At 34.9% G+C, this 13,832-nt stretch overlaps 1 protein-coding gene across 1 annotated transcript in view; it reads left to right on the forward strand.

Moving 5' to 3' along the window:
* Positions 1 to 13,832, forward strand: part of epb41l4a (erythrocyte membrane protein band 4.1 like 4A) — a 59,510-nt gene that overhangs the window by 32,078 nt on the left and 13,600 nt on the right. Inside the window, exons 7-12 of the mRNA XM_016229860.1 lie at positions 4,205 to 4,292; positions 4,530 to 4,618; positions 6,427 to 6,490; positions 7,097 to 7,188; positions 10,121 to 10,319; positions 13,489 to 13,562. Of these exons, the coding sequence (XP_016085346.1) occupies positions 4,205 to 4,292; positions 4,530 to 4,618; positions 6,427 to 6,490; positions 7,097 to 7,188; positions 10,121 to 10,319; positions 13,489 to 13,562 (606 nt within the window). The remainder of the gene's footprint in view (positions 1 to 4,204; positions 4,293 to 4,529; positions 4,619 to 6,426; positions 6,491 to 7,096; positions 7,189 to 10,120; positions 10,320 to 13,488; positions 13,563 to 13,832) is intronic.

The raw sequence follows: 13,832 nt of genomic DNA on the forward strand, positions 1-13,832 counted from the left end.
ACAAAGCTCGTTAGTTAATTTGAGTAAATGCATTAGCTAATGTTAAGAAATGAGACCTTTAGATCTGTAAACATGTCCTCTTTTTTTAGCATTGTTTCAGTAGATGTTCTGGATGTTACAGTATGACACAGAAACTCTGTTTTCCAGGATTACTCTGCTCATATTTCAGTCAAATCTCGAGTCTCACAGAAACACTGCAAGATAAATCACATTATTAATGCGTGTCTTTGTGTGAAAAGGCAACAACAGTTCCCTCAAAGCAAGCTTTAATCCCTCATGCAATTCTGATTGTCAGGTAGAGTTTTTTTTTTCAAAGATGGCGATTGAGAGACTGATTTATTGGCGTGAGGTCGCTGAGAGAGACAGGAGGAGGAGGAGTGACAGACGGGAGGGTTTGGACTGAATTAAAGCGTTCGTGTGAATGACAGACAGCAGTAAAATGAGAAACTCTGATCAGGAATGCTGGAGCGCTTAAACATGTATGAGGATGAAGAGCAGGAAACACGAGACCGCAAAAATATGTGAGGAAAACAAGGGGATAAAGAGAAGAGTTAGGGTTCTTTAAAAAATAAAAAAACATATATATATATAGAGAGAGACAGAGAGATGTGTGACCCTGGAGCACAAAAGCAGTGTTAAGTCGCTGGGGGATATTTAAATACACTGTGTGGGTCAAAATTATACATTTCTCTTTTATGCCAGAAATCATTAGAATATTAAGTAAAGATCATGTTCCGTGAAGATATTTTGTAAATCTGCTACCGTAAATATATCAAAACTTAACTTTGATTAGTAATATGCATAGCTAAGAACTTCATTTGAACAACTTTAAAGATGATTTTCTCAATATTTAGATTTTTTTGCACCCTCAGATTCCAGATTTTCTAATAGTTGTATCTCAGCCAAATATTGTCCGATCCTAACAAACCATACATCAATGGAAAGCTTATTTATTCAGCTTTCAGATGATGTAGACATCCCAATTAAAAAAAAAAAAAAGACACTTATGACTGGTTTTGTGCTCCAGGGTCACGCACATATAAATATATATATATATATAACATTCAAGTGAAAGATAATACACCATGTCAGAAAACAAATATAGTCTGTATATTTTCTATACTCACTGTACATAGATAGATATATTAAACACAGCAAAAATAAGCATATTTACACAAGTATATTTATTATATATTATATTTTATTCTATTAAACTATTTAAAAAAATGGATTCTACTTAAAAAATGTTTATTTTTATTTATAAATATATTTGTATTATATTATTATATAATATAATATTTTTTATATTTTAATTATATTATTATAAATATATTTGTATTATATAGATATATATACACTATATATATATATATAGTGTGTGTGTGTGTGTAATATATATATATACAGTATATATATATAATGTGTTTATATTGTATTATATAATTTCTATATATTATTTGTCATTATGTTATTAGAGTTTTGTTTATAATATAAATTAATACATATATATATATATATATATATATATATTTATAAAATAAGAAAATAATCTAATCTAATCTAATAAATATATATATTATAATATTGACTATATATTATATATTTGTCTATTATGTCCTTGTTATTATACATTTATATTTACAGTTTATAATGGAAAAACATTTTTTGTTTTCATTATCAATATTTTTTGTCGAGCTCCCTGTTTGAGAGATTTTCCAGTCATGTGCGTGCTTTTGTTTTGATTTTGTATTTATAGTATATATAAAGCAAGAATACATATATTTTTATAGAATATATTTTATATATAGAAATAAATTATATTGTTAAATATATACTGTATATATTTAACAATATAATTTATTTCTATATATAAAATATATACTGCAACTCATTGTACCTGGGTGTTGTATGTTATTATTATTTTTATTTAAGAAAATATGTAGTTGTTTAATTGTATACACTTAATTATTGTCCTAGCCAACTCCTAACCTTAAACATACCCGTTGGTAACTCTCTTAAAATATATAAACGAATTTATTTCAGTATATTATATATATATATATATATATATGCACCACTTAATGAGATCATTGACAGAAATGTAGTATACTACGGTTTGACTTGCACACTGTTTTGCATACTATATAAACAGCATGCACAGTATGCTAGAGTTCCCTTCTGCACGCAGCCGTAGACAAAGAGAAGCGCAGTTAAAGTGTGTCGACCCTCTGCGAGACAGAACAAAAGGATCGTGGGTGTCCCGTCTGCGACGCGGCTCAGACCGGCTGTGCTGCATCATATTTTCTGTACGCCGGCGACTAAGAGCAATATGCAGCCGCACGCACACGACCCAAATGAAAGAGATGAATGCAGCGAGACCCCAGGTTGCCTGAAAATGGTGGGGCCCTACACTTATAACACAGCATCTACAATCAGCAGAGACCCGTCCGCGCCGCTGTGAGGGGAGTCTTTAATGCATGCACATGTGACCACAGCAACACGACAGAGCACGCATTTATTTATGCATTGCATTTTTTTGAAAATAATTATGAATTGTACCAAAATTGTATTTTATATTATTATATCAATCATGTCATTGTTTAGTGAAGAATCATACATACATATACAGTGGGTATAGAACCCACCTTTTTTGTTGTTGAATATACATACGTATATAATTCAAGAAAGGCGACCCAAGAAAACTTTTTCATAAAAAATTCTGGCTAAAATTATTTCCACTTAATTCACATAAGCTCACTATGCACAGTGTATACAGTGGAAAATATAATAAAATATATAGTATAAGTAGTCTCATAGACATATAATACGAATATAAAATTACAGTTTTATAAATATATTTTTAGAAATTATATATATATATATATAAACTTTAAAATATATATATATTTTAAATGATATATTTTAAAATTCTATGCACTTTTTCTTGGGTCTGCTTCTTGAATTTCCCTACTGGGATCTGTACGTTTTTCTCTTATCTTTATTGTTGTGTAAGATCATGCTCTGACTCCACACTCCTGCATTAGTGTTAGTAAATGATATAAACATTGTTTCAGCACGACTGCTTTCAGGTTTGACCTCACGGGAATGAGTCTGTTATCCAGTCTGAAACCTGAAATAGTTTAAAGCAACACTGAAAATCACATTCAATCTTTCTGTTAATGATTACAGTTTGAATGTTTCCTTTCTTTCGTTTATGCTGCTCTTGTTTACTTTGGCATTCCAGATGTTTGCTGAACGTAAATCCTTGTTTGTTGCAAGGGAACATTTAACCCTATAAAGCCTGACATATGAAATAATGAAGTGGAACAGATTTATCAAGCCTTTAGACAAGATATATCAGAAAATATAAAAACAAATGTTGAGAATATGGAGTTCATACTCGGAGGAAAAAACATATTCAAAAAATATGAAACGCTGATATTTATATGGGCAAGAATTGATGAAATTCTGATGCTTGTAATGCAAATCAATGAGATCTTTAAAACAGTACAACAGATATTCACATAAAATGATCTAAATATCAGTCGTGGCTCTATATCTCCAGTAATCGGTCTCAGTGAGATGAGAGTGAAATGCTCCAAACATATAATGCAGTGATTGAGAGCTGAAGAAATAAAGGCTCCTCAGAAGATGTGAGATCTTCTGGAGGCTTGTGAAGATCATTCCTCCGCTGAGGAACAGTGAAAGTAAAGCTTCTGGAAACAAACGCTCCTCAAAAGATCCTGAGGATCAGATTTCAGACTCTAAAACATGATTGATGGAGAATCAAGTAAAGCTGAGCTGCTTCAGTGCAGTAAGTGTTCATCTGGAGATATTACTGCAGTTATTCTGACCCTTACTTGATCAAAATCACTCAAGATTTGACACGAGAAGCTCCAGCTACAGTTACACTACAAGAGCTTTGACTGAATAAACTCTAAACTATCAATCAGACGACAGAAGCATGGAGGAGTTTGTGTGCGAAACAGGTTTATCAGCAAAGTTTTGATTGTTTATCATTTAGAGGCCTTTGTGTCTCAAATATGACACAGTAGGATTTATAGGGTTAATGCACAGCTTTCATAATCCAGGTTATAGAGCTTCTTCCAAAATGCTTGTAATCGTTTTGAATGACTTTGAAGTGTATTTTGGTGGTTTCTCTGCTCAGTTGTGTCTTGTGTGACGTGTCGTCCTCTCTGTTCAGGGGTCAGGTGCCTGCCGAGGCCGAAAACAATTACTTAGCAATTGCCAAAACACTGGAAATGTACGGCGTGGATCTGCACCCTGTGTTTGTGAGTTCAGTCCTTTTACATCAACAGAGCTCTTTTTACTCTGTTTGATTGGATGCAATGTCAATATTTGTCTTTTCTGTTAATGATTTAATTCTTTGCATTTCTTCTCTGTCCTATCTTGATTCCTAATCCAGCTTTCCAATAATCCTGGCAGTGTACTCTCTGAATATTGTCGCTCTGATTAATCGCTTGTGTTTGTGTTCATAAATCGCTTAATGCATAAACGTGTGTTTTCAGGGAGAAAAGCAGTCTGAGTACTTCCTGGGCCTGACGCCTGTCGGGGTCGTGGTTTACAAAAATAAAACGCAAGTGGGGAAATATTTCTGGTAGGTTGATGTTTAAATTTACATTTTTCACCTATTAAAGGAATAATTCCCCTAAAATGAAAGCTCAGTCAGTATTTACTCACCCGCATTTCATTCAAAACCCGCATTAATGGTGTTTCAGGATGTTTTTGAATTTTTAGAACAAATACTTTAAATATGATATGATATACGCTATGATATGATACTTTAAAAGATCCTTTAAAAGAACAAATCCTTTAATGAGATATGAAATGAGATATACTGTATGATATTAAATGAGATGTATGATATGAGATAATAATTTCTCATATCATTATATATATATGATATATGGTATAATATGATATATGATGTGATATTATGGCAAGCCGTTTTGACTTTTATTCATTCACAGGTTATTAATTCTACACAGGATAATAATTTTACTAGTAACAGTGGCTATTTTTGATATCAGGAATTACATTTCCACTAGTATAAAAGTTCATTCTTAATATAAAAAATGACGTAATTTCTCGCAGAAATCGAATTCTTGATAACAGGAATGTGTTTTTTTTAGTGAGAGGCTTAATAACAGATTTTGGGACATTTCCTTATGATATTGACAAATTAATAATATATATGATATATGGTATAATATGATATATGATGTGATATTATGGCAAGCCGTTTTGACTTTTATTCATTCACAGGTTATTAATTCTACACAGGATAATAATTTTACTAGTAACAGTGGCTATTTTTGATATCAGGAATTACATTTCCACTAGTATAAAAGTTCATTCTTAATATCAAAAATGACGTCATCTCTCGCAGAAATCGAATTCTTGATAACAGGAATGTGTTTTTTTTAGTGAGAGGCTTAATAACAGATTTTGGGACATTTCCTAATGATATTGACAAATTAATAACATTTAGAAGAGGATCTATGACTTCTGGAAGCACCTCTTTTAGGAGCTTAGATAGAATAGGGTCTAACATACAGTACATGTTGTAGGTTTTGATGATTTGACAAGTTTATACAATTCTTCCTGTCCTATAGTAGAGAATGAGTGGAATTGTTCCTCAGGGGATCTATAGCGCACTATCTGATGTGATACTGTAGCTGACGGCTGCATGGTTATTATTTTATCTCTAATAGTATCGATCTTAGAAGTAAAGTAGTTCATAAAGTCATTACTGCTGTGATGTTGGGGAGTGTCTGCATCTGTTGATGATTTATTTTTCATTAATTTAGCCACTGTATTGAATAAATGCCTGGGGTTGTGCTTGTTCTCTTCTAAAAGAGACGAAAAGTAAGCAGATCTAGCAGTTTTAGAGCTTTTCTATATAAGTAGAAGTACTGTCCTTCCATGCGATACGAAATACCTCTAGTTTTGTTTTTTCTTTTTTTTTTCTTTTTATCTAGGTGAAAGAATCTCTATGTCCTGAGAATTAACTGACTTGTTGATGATATGAGATATATGATATGGTATGAGATGAGATTTATAATATGCTATGATATCATATATGATATGACATGAAATATGATATGTAATGATGATAGGAGATAGCTGATATGATATTTTATGATATATCATATCATTATTATATCATACCATATATCATATCATATATGATATATATGGTATGATATGATATGAGGTATATGATATATGGTATGACACGATACAAGATATATGGTATGATTCTTTAAAAGAACAAGATATGATATATGATACTATTTGATCTTATATGATATAGATGATATACATTGTAAAACTTTGACACTCTGTTTTGATTTGTTTTTACATGCATTGTTAAATAATTCACTTTTAATATAAATCTTTCAGGCCAAGAATGACTAAAGTGCATTTCAAGGAAACCCAGTTTGAGCTGCGGGTTATAGGCAGAGATGTAAGTCTTGTTTTTAATACAACATCACAATAAATTAACTGTGTGTCATCTCTCGATACCATATATCCCTTTAATTTACATGAAATCATTGCCTAGCTGTAATGTTAATTTCGGCTGTACGGCATGAAGATATTAAGATATCATAAACATTAACATCGTGATTTTGTGTGCAGCTGCTTTGAAACGATATGCATTGTGAAAAGCGCTATATAAATACATTTGACTTAACTTGATTTTTGACTGTATTCAACAAGATTTTTTCCCATTCGAAGCAAGCAACAAAATTCATGTATAAGACTGCTTTACTTTATTGTAACTGCTTCCATAACATCATGAGCTCTGTGTGGAAAATCCTTTTTGAGGAGTCAGTGGAAAGTCCATTATTGACTCTTGACTCTTGAGTCTATAAACCGTTTCCTCCAGGGCCCAATTTAAGCTGCAGTGAAGTGTCTTCTCGTTCTAGGACTCTGACCCTCTTCATCTGCCCTAGTGAGATCAGACTAATGAGAGCACATGCGGGTTATGAGGGCCACCACCAGTGATGAACATTTAACATGAAGTTTATACACATATCCATTTAAACACGGCGTCCCTGTGTGTTTTCAGTGTAATGAGACGTCGTTCTTCTTCGACGCTCCCAGTAAGACGGCCTGCAAGAACCTGTGGAAGTGCTGCGTGGAGCATCACACCTTCTTCAGGTACAGCAACAGAGATTTTCTGCTCTACTTAAAGAACAATAAAATAGTAAATCAGATATTTTTCAATTTCATGGGTACTGAATAATGCATGTCCAAAAAAATGGTAACATCATGCTATAACATTTATTTAGGATATTATTTGTGCTGTCAAAATTAGCGCTTTAATGCATGCAAATAATTTTTCAAGTTTAACGTGTTCAAAATATCAAAATACGCAATTAACGCAGGGCCGGAGCTAGGTTGGCCACCAGAGACATCAGTAGTATTGGTATCATTGATACTGGCCTTCAGTCATAAAAAAGATGCCATTAAACAAATATTACTGTCTTTATGTTGTTTCTACATTAATTTGAAGATTGAATGTGAAATTATTGCAATATAAAAGTATATTTAAAAACTTAAAAAATGTGCGATTAATTCGTTAATTTTTTTTAATCGATTGACCGCTAGTTATATTTATTTACTATATTAGTTTAATATTTTGAATTAGGTTTTATTTTTATAATTTCAGTGTACATTTTAATTTTAGTTCGATTTTTAGTCATTTGAAATGTGCTTTTTTTAATTAGTTTTCGTTCATTTTAAATATTGCCATTAGGTTTAATTAATTTTTTATTTCATTTCAGTTTTAGTTGTTATTTTAGTGTTTCAAATTAAACTAAATGAAAATTCGAACTGAAAAAAGTTATTCATCTAATATTTATATTTTATTTTATTCAAGCTTTATTTCTATGAACAGGTTAAATTTAACATGTCTTATTTTTGTTTAAAGTTGAAGCACTAAAAATGGAAATAAACCTCAAATAGAAATAAATTAAATATAAATAATAATATTTAAAATATTCAAAAACTAATAAAAGCCCATAATATATATATTTTTTAATGTAAGTTAACTTAAGTGAAATAAAATGTAACCTGTTAATTAAAATAAAGCTTGAATAAAATAAAATATAAATATTAGATGAAAACTTATTTCAGCTAGTTGCCATGGCAACAATTCTAATTTTCATTTAGTTTAAGTTGAATAATCTGGAAATAAATTAATAAAAGCTAAAACTGAAACAAATAAAGTAAACATTAAAATAAACAAAAACTAATAAACATGACAAAAGCATAAGTATAAAATTAAAACTAATTCAAAATATTAATACAAACTATAATATGCAAATAATTTGAATATGCATCATTCAGTACCCATAATAAGTCATATTTTAATTTCCGACATATATAAAATTAACATGATATACTATTTTAAAACATGTGCGTTTAGTGGTAGCATTTTAACTAAATGTTTTTATTAAAGTCATTTAATAAAAAATATCATTTAATATGACCTGATTGCATTTCAAGCACCAATAAACACTCATTTTAAGCCTCAGTTTGAAACTGCTTTAGTTTTTTATAAGGGATTACAGTCGTGTGATGTTCGAACAGCCTCATGCACTTTAAAAACATCGTAATCCGGTCTAAACTTCTTGTCCTAGCACAGAAAGCCAAACCCGCTGCATTATGCTCTCCTGTACGTCCTCACAGAGAAACGCTGGGCCCTTCACCTAAACCGAAGGGCCCTTCAGATTCCCGCGGCTTTACCGAGGCTCTTTATTTTCAGGAGAAGCTTTCGGGGGCTGCGTTCCAATCCTCCCGCGTCCCCTCACGCGTTCACAGTCGTCTCTGGTGTTTGTTTAATCAGATTGAATCATCCCCAAAGAGCTTTACGCGCTCAGAATGCAGGAGGCTGGAGGTTTCTGCTGCTAATCCGCGTGTGAAACTCAAGCGATGGGAGAGATTTAGACACGTCACACCTCCAAACTCTTACCATTAAGAATAGAGAATTACTGGTGACACTTTATAATAAGGGCTCATTTGTTAACATGGTCACGCTTTATTTAAAAGTCCAATTCTCACTATTATCAAACCATTAACTACGACTTTTGCCTCAATAACTCCTAATTTGCTGTTTATTAATAGTTAGTAAGGTAGTTGTTTGGGTAGGATTGGGGATGTAGAATATGGTCATGCAGAATATGCGCTTTATATGCACTACTAATAATAATAATAATAATAAACAGCCAATATGTTAATGATAGGCATGCTAATAAGCAACTAGTTAATAGTGAGAATGTGTCCCTATAAAGTGTTAATGCATGAATGAGCAATATATTCTTACAACATCTTTAGTTCATGTTAATTCACAGTTAGTTAGTAGATATTGAAATATGTGTTATTTTAGAATCATTAAGATATTAATGAATTAAATATTTTTATGATTTCTGAAGATCATGTGACACTGAAGACTGGAGGAATGATGCTGAAAATACAGCTGCACATCACAGAAATACATTACAGTTTAACAGCTATTCAAATAGAAAACAGCTGTTTTAAATTGTTGAAATATTTCACATTTTTACTGTATCAAATAAATGCTGCTTTGGTGAACAGAAGACACTTATTTCAAAACAATCTTACCATCTTTAAACTTTAGAATGGTGATGTCATAAATCTATAGTCAGATAAAAGCACAAGATATTGAGAAATTACCTTTAATGTGTACAGACAGCTATTAGTCACAGACAGTGATATAATGCTGAATGTGTGTTAAACAGCAGTGACTCATGTTACTGTCCTGTATTCTCAGGGTTAGTCATTAAATAAGCATAAAACGGCTGCATCACATCCATCAACATGTGAGCCGAACTCAAAAGAATAAAAGGCCAAATAATTGACAGACTGCAAAATGACAGCACTAAATATGTTAGGTGCTAAACACTGTTTTTAAAGGAACACTTCTCCAAAATAGCAAACAAAAAAATACATTCATTTCATACGGAATAACATGCATTTTCATTTTTGAATGAAGTATTCCTGTAATGAAAGAATTCATTCAATAGTGGTGCAGGAGGACTTAAATCATAATGTCTGTTTCTGCTTGTAGTGGAAAGACTGCAATGCAGATCGGACGAGAGCAGTCTGTGACTCTACCGCGACCCGACCTACAGGTGAGCCGAACCCGCAGCAAGACCTACCCGAAGAGAAGCACACAGCCCGCAGGTGAGCTGCACCTCACACCCGATTTACACCCTCCGTACATCATGATGAATGATGTGATGTTTCCTGACACACAGAACACCCTAGCAATTACTTAACAACTGTACAAAATACCTTGGCATCTACCTAGCAACCACACGGAACACCATAGCAACTACCTTGCAAGCATGCAAAACACCCTAGAAACTATCTAACAACTGTACAAAATACCCTGGCCACTACCTAGCAACCACACGGAACACTATAGCAACTACCTAGCAAGCATGCAAAACACCCTAGAAACTATCTAACAACTGTACAAAATACCCTGGCCACTACCTAGCAACCACACGGAACACCATAGCAACTACCTAGCAAGCATGCGAAACACCCTAGAAACTATCTAACAACTGTACAAAATACCCTGGCTACTACCTAGCAACCACAAAGAGCACTATAGCAACTACCTAGCAACCATGCAAAACACGCTAGAAACTATCTCACAACTGTACAAAATACCCTGGCTACTACCTAGCAACCACACGGAACACTATAGCAACTACCTAGCAAGCATGCAAAACACCCTAGAAACTATCTAACAACTGTACAAAATACCCTGGCTACTACCTAGCAACCACAAAGAGCACTATAGCAACTACCTAGCAACCATGCAAAACACCCTAGAAACCATCTCACAACTGTACAAAATACCCTGGCAACTACCTAGCAACCACAAAAACACCTTAGCAACTACTTAGCAACCACACAGAAGACCCTAGCAACTACCTACTTACAACACAAACACCCTAACAACTCTCTAAAAACCATACAAACATCTTAGAAACTACCTAGCAACCATATAGACACCGTAGGAACTACCTAGCAACCAAACAGCATACATTAGCAACTACCTAGCAACCAAACAACAAAACACCCTAGCAACTGTAAATAATTGTCCTTGAAACCATATAAAACACCCTAGCAACTACAGGAAACATCCTAGCAACTACCTAGCAACCACACAAAACATCATAGCAACTACCTAACAGCCCTATAGAACACCCTAGCAACTACCTAGCTACCATACAGAACACCCAAGGAACCATACAGAACATCCTAGCAACTACCTAGCAACCACACAAAACATCATAGCAACTACCTAACAGCCCTATAGAACACCCTAGCAACTACCTTGCAACCACACAAAACAGCTTACAAAATACTTGACCACACAAAAGACCCTAGAATCGTCCTTGAACCCATATAAAACACCTTAGCAACTACCTAGCAACCACAGGAAACATCCTAGCAACTACCTAGCCACCATACAGAACATCCTAGCAACTACCTAGCAACCACACAAAACACCCTACAAAATACCTAACAGCCACACAGAAGACCCTAGAATCGTCCTTGAAACCATATAAAACACCCTAGCAACCACAGGAAACATCCTAGCAACTATCTAGCAACCACACAAAACATCATAGCAACTACCTAACAGCCCTATAGAACACCCTAGCAACTACCTTGCAACCACACAAAACAGCTTACAAAATACTTGACCACACAAAAGACCCTAGAATCGTCCTTGAACCCATATAAAACACCTTAGCAACTACCTAGCAACCACAGGAAACATCCTAGCAACTACCTAGCCACCATACAGAACATCCTAGCAACTACCTAGCAACCACACAAAACACCCTACAAAATACCTAACAGCCACACAGAAGACCCTAGAATCGTCCTTGAAACCATATAAAACACCCTAGCAACCACAGGAAACATCCTAGCAACTATCTAGCAACCACACAAAACATCATAGCAACTACCTAACAGCCCTATAGAACACCCTAGCAACTACCTTGCAACCACACAAAACAGCTTACAAAATACTTGACCACACAAAAGACCCTAGAATCGTCCTTGAACCCATATAAAACACCTTAGCAACTACCTAGCAACCACAGGAAACATCCTAGCAACTACCTAGCCACCATACAGAACATCCTAGCAACTACCTAGCAACCACACAAAACACCCTACAAAATACCTAACAGCCACACAGAAGACCCTAGAATCGTCCTTGAAACCATATAAAACACCCTAGCAACCACAGGAAACATCCTAGCAACTATCTAGCAACCACACAAAACATCATAGCAACTACCTAACAGCCCTATAGAACACCCTAGCAACTACCTTGCAACCACACAAAACAGCTTACAAAATACTTGACCACACAAAAGACCCTAGAATCGTCCTTGAACCCATATAAAACACCTTAGCAACTACCTAGCAACCACAGGAAACATCCTAGCAACTACCTAGCCACCATACAGAACATCCTAGCAACTACCTAGCAACCACACAAAACACCCTACAAAATACCTAACAGCCACACAGAAGACCCTAGAATCGTCCTTGAAACCATATAAAACACCCTAGCAACCACAGGAAACATCCTAGCAACTATCTAGCAACCACACAAAACATCATAGCAACTACCTAACAGCCCTATAGAACACCCTAGCAACTACCTTGCAACCACACAAAACAGCTTACAAAATACTTGACCACACAAAAGACCCTAGAATCGTCCTTGAACCCATATAAAACACCTTAGCAACTACCTAGCAACCACAGGAAACATCCTAGCAACTACCTAGCCACCATATAGAACATCCTAGCAACTACCTAGCAACCACACAAAATGCCCTACAAAATACCTAACAGCCACACAGAAGACCCTAGAATCGTCCTTGAAACCATATAAAACACCCTAGCAACCACAGGAAACATCCTAGCAACTATCTAGCAAACACACAAAACATCATAGCAACTACCTAACAGCCCTATAGAACACCCTAGCAACTACAGGAAACATCCTAGCAACTACCTAGCCACCATATAGAACATCCTAGCAACTACCTAGCAACCACACAAAATGCCCTACAAAATACCTAACAGCCACACAGAAGACCCTAGAATCGTCCTTGAAACCATATAAAACACCCTAGCAACTACAGGAAACATCCTAGCAACTACCTAGCAACCACACAAAATGCCCTACAAAATACCTAACAGCCACACAGAAGACCCTAGAATCGTCCTTGAAACCATATAAAACACCCTAGCAACTACAGGAAACATCCTAGCAACTACCTAGCAACCACGCAGAACACCCTAACAGCTATCTAGCAACCATACAAACACTATCTTTATTTTCATGTCTGATACAGTCGTGGTGTTGAACGTTAATTACACTGACAGCTGTTTCACTTTTTCAACATTTCTTACAAAGAAGCGTTTAAGAAGCCCAGAGTGTCACATGACATGAGGCTCAGGTGTGCGATCAGTCTGTTCTTTGTGAAAGCGTGTTCACTTCAGCGCTCTGCGGGCATGCGATTGAGATAAACGCTGTTGTTGTTGGGCTGAGGCAGGAATGTGTGTGTGTGTGTTTGTGTGTGTGTGTGTGTGTGTGTGTGTGTGTGTGTGTGTGAGTGTGTGTGTGTGTGTGTGTGTGTGTGTGTGTGTGTGTGTGTGTGTGTGTGTGTGTGTGTGTGTGTGTGTGTGTGTGTGTGTGTGTGTGTGTGTGTGTGTGTGTGTGTGTGTGT

This window comes from Sinocyclocheilus grahami, unplaced genomic scaffold, assembly GCF_001515645.1.
Source record: "Sinocyclocheilus grahami isolate Dianchi unplaced genomic scaffold, SAMN03320097.WGS_v1.1 scaffold359.1, whole genome shotgun sequence".
In the NCBI taxonomy this organism is placed as follows: Eukaryota; Metazoa; Chordata; class Actinopteri; order Cypriniformes; family Cyprinidae; genus Sinocyclocheilus; species Sinocyclocheilus grahami.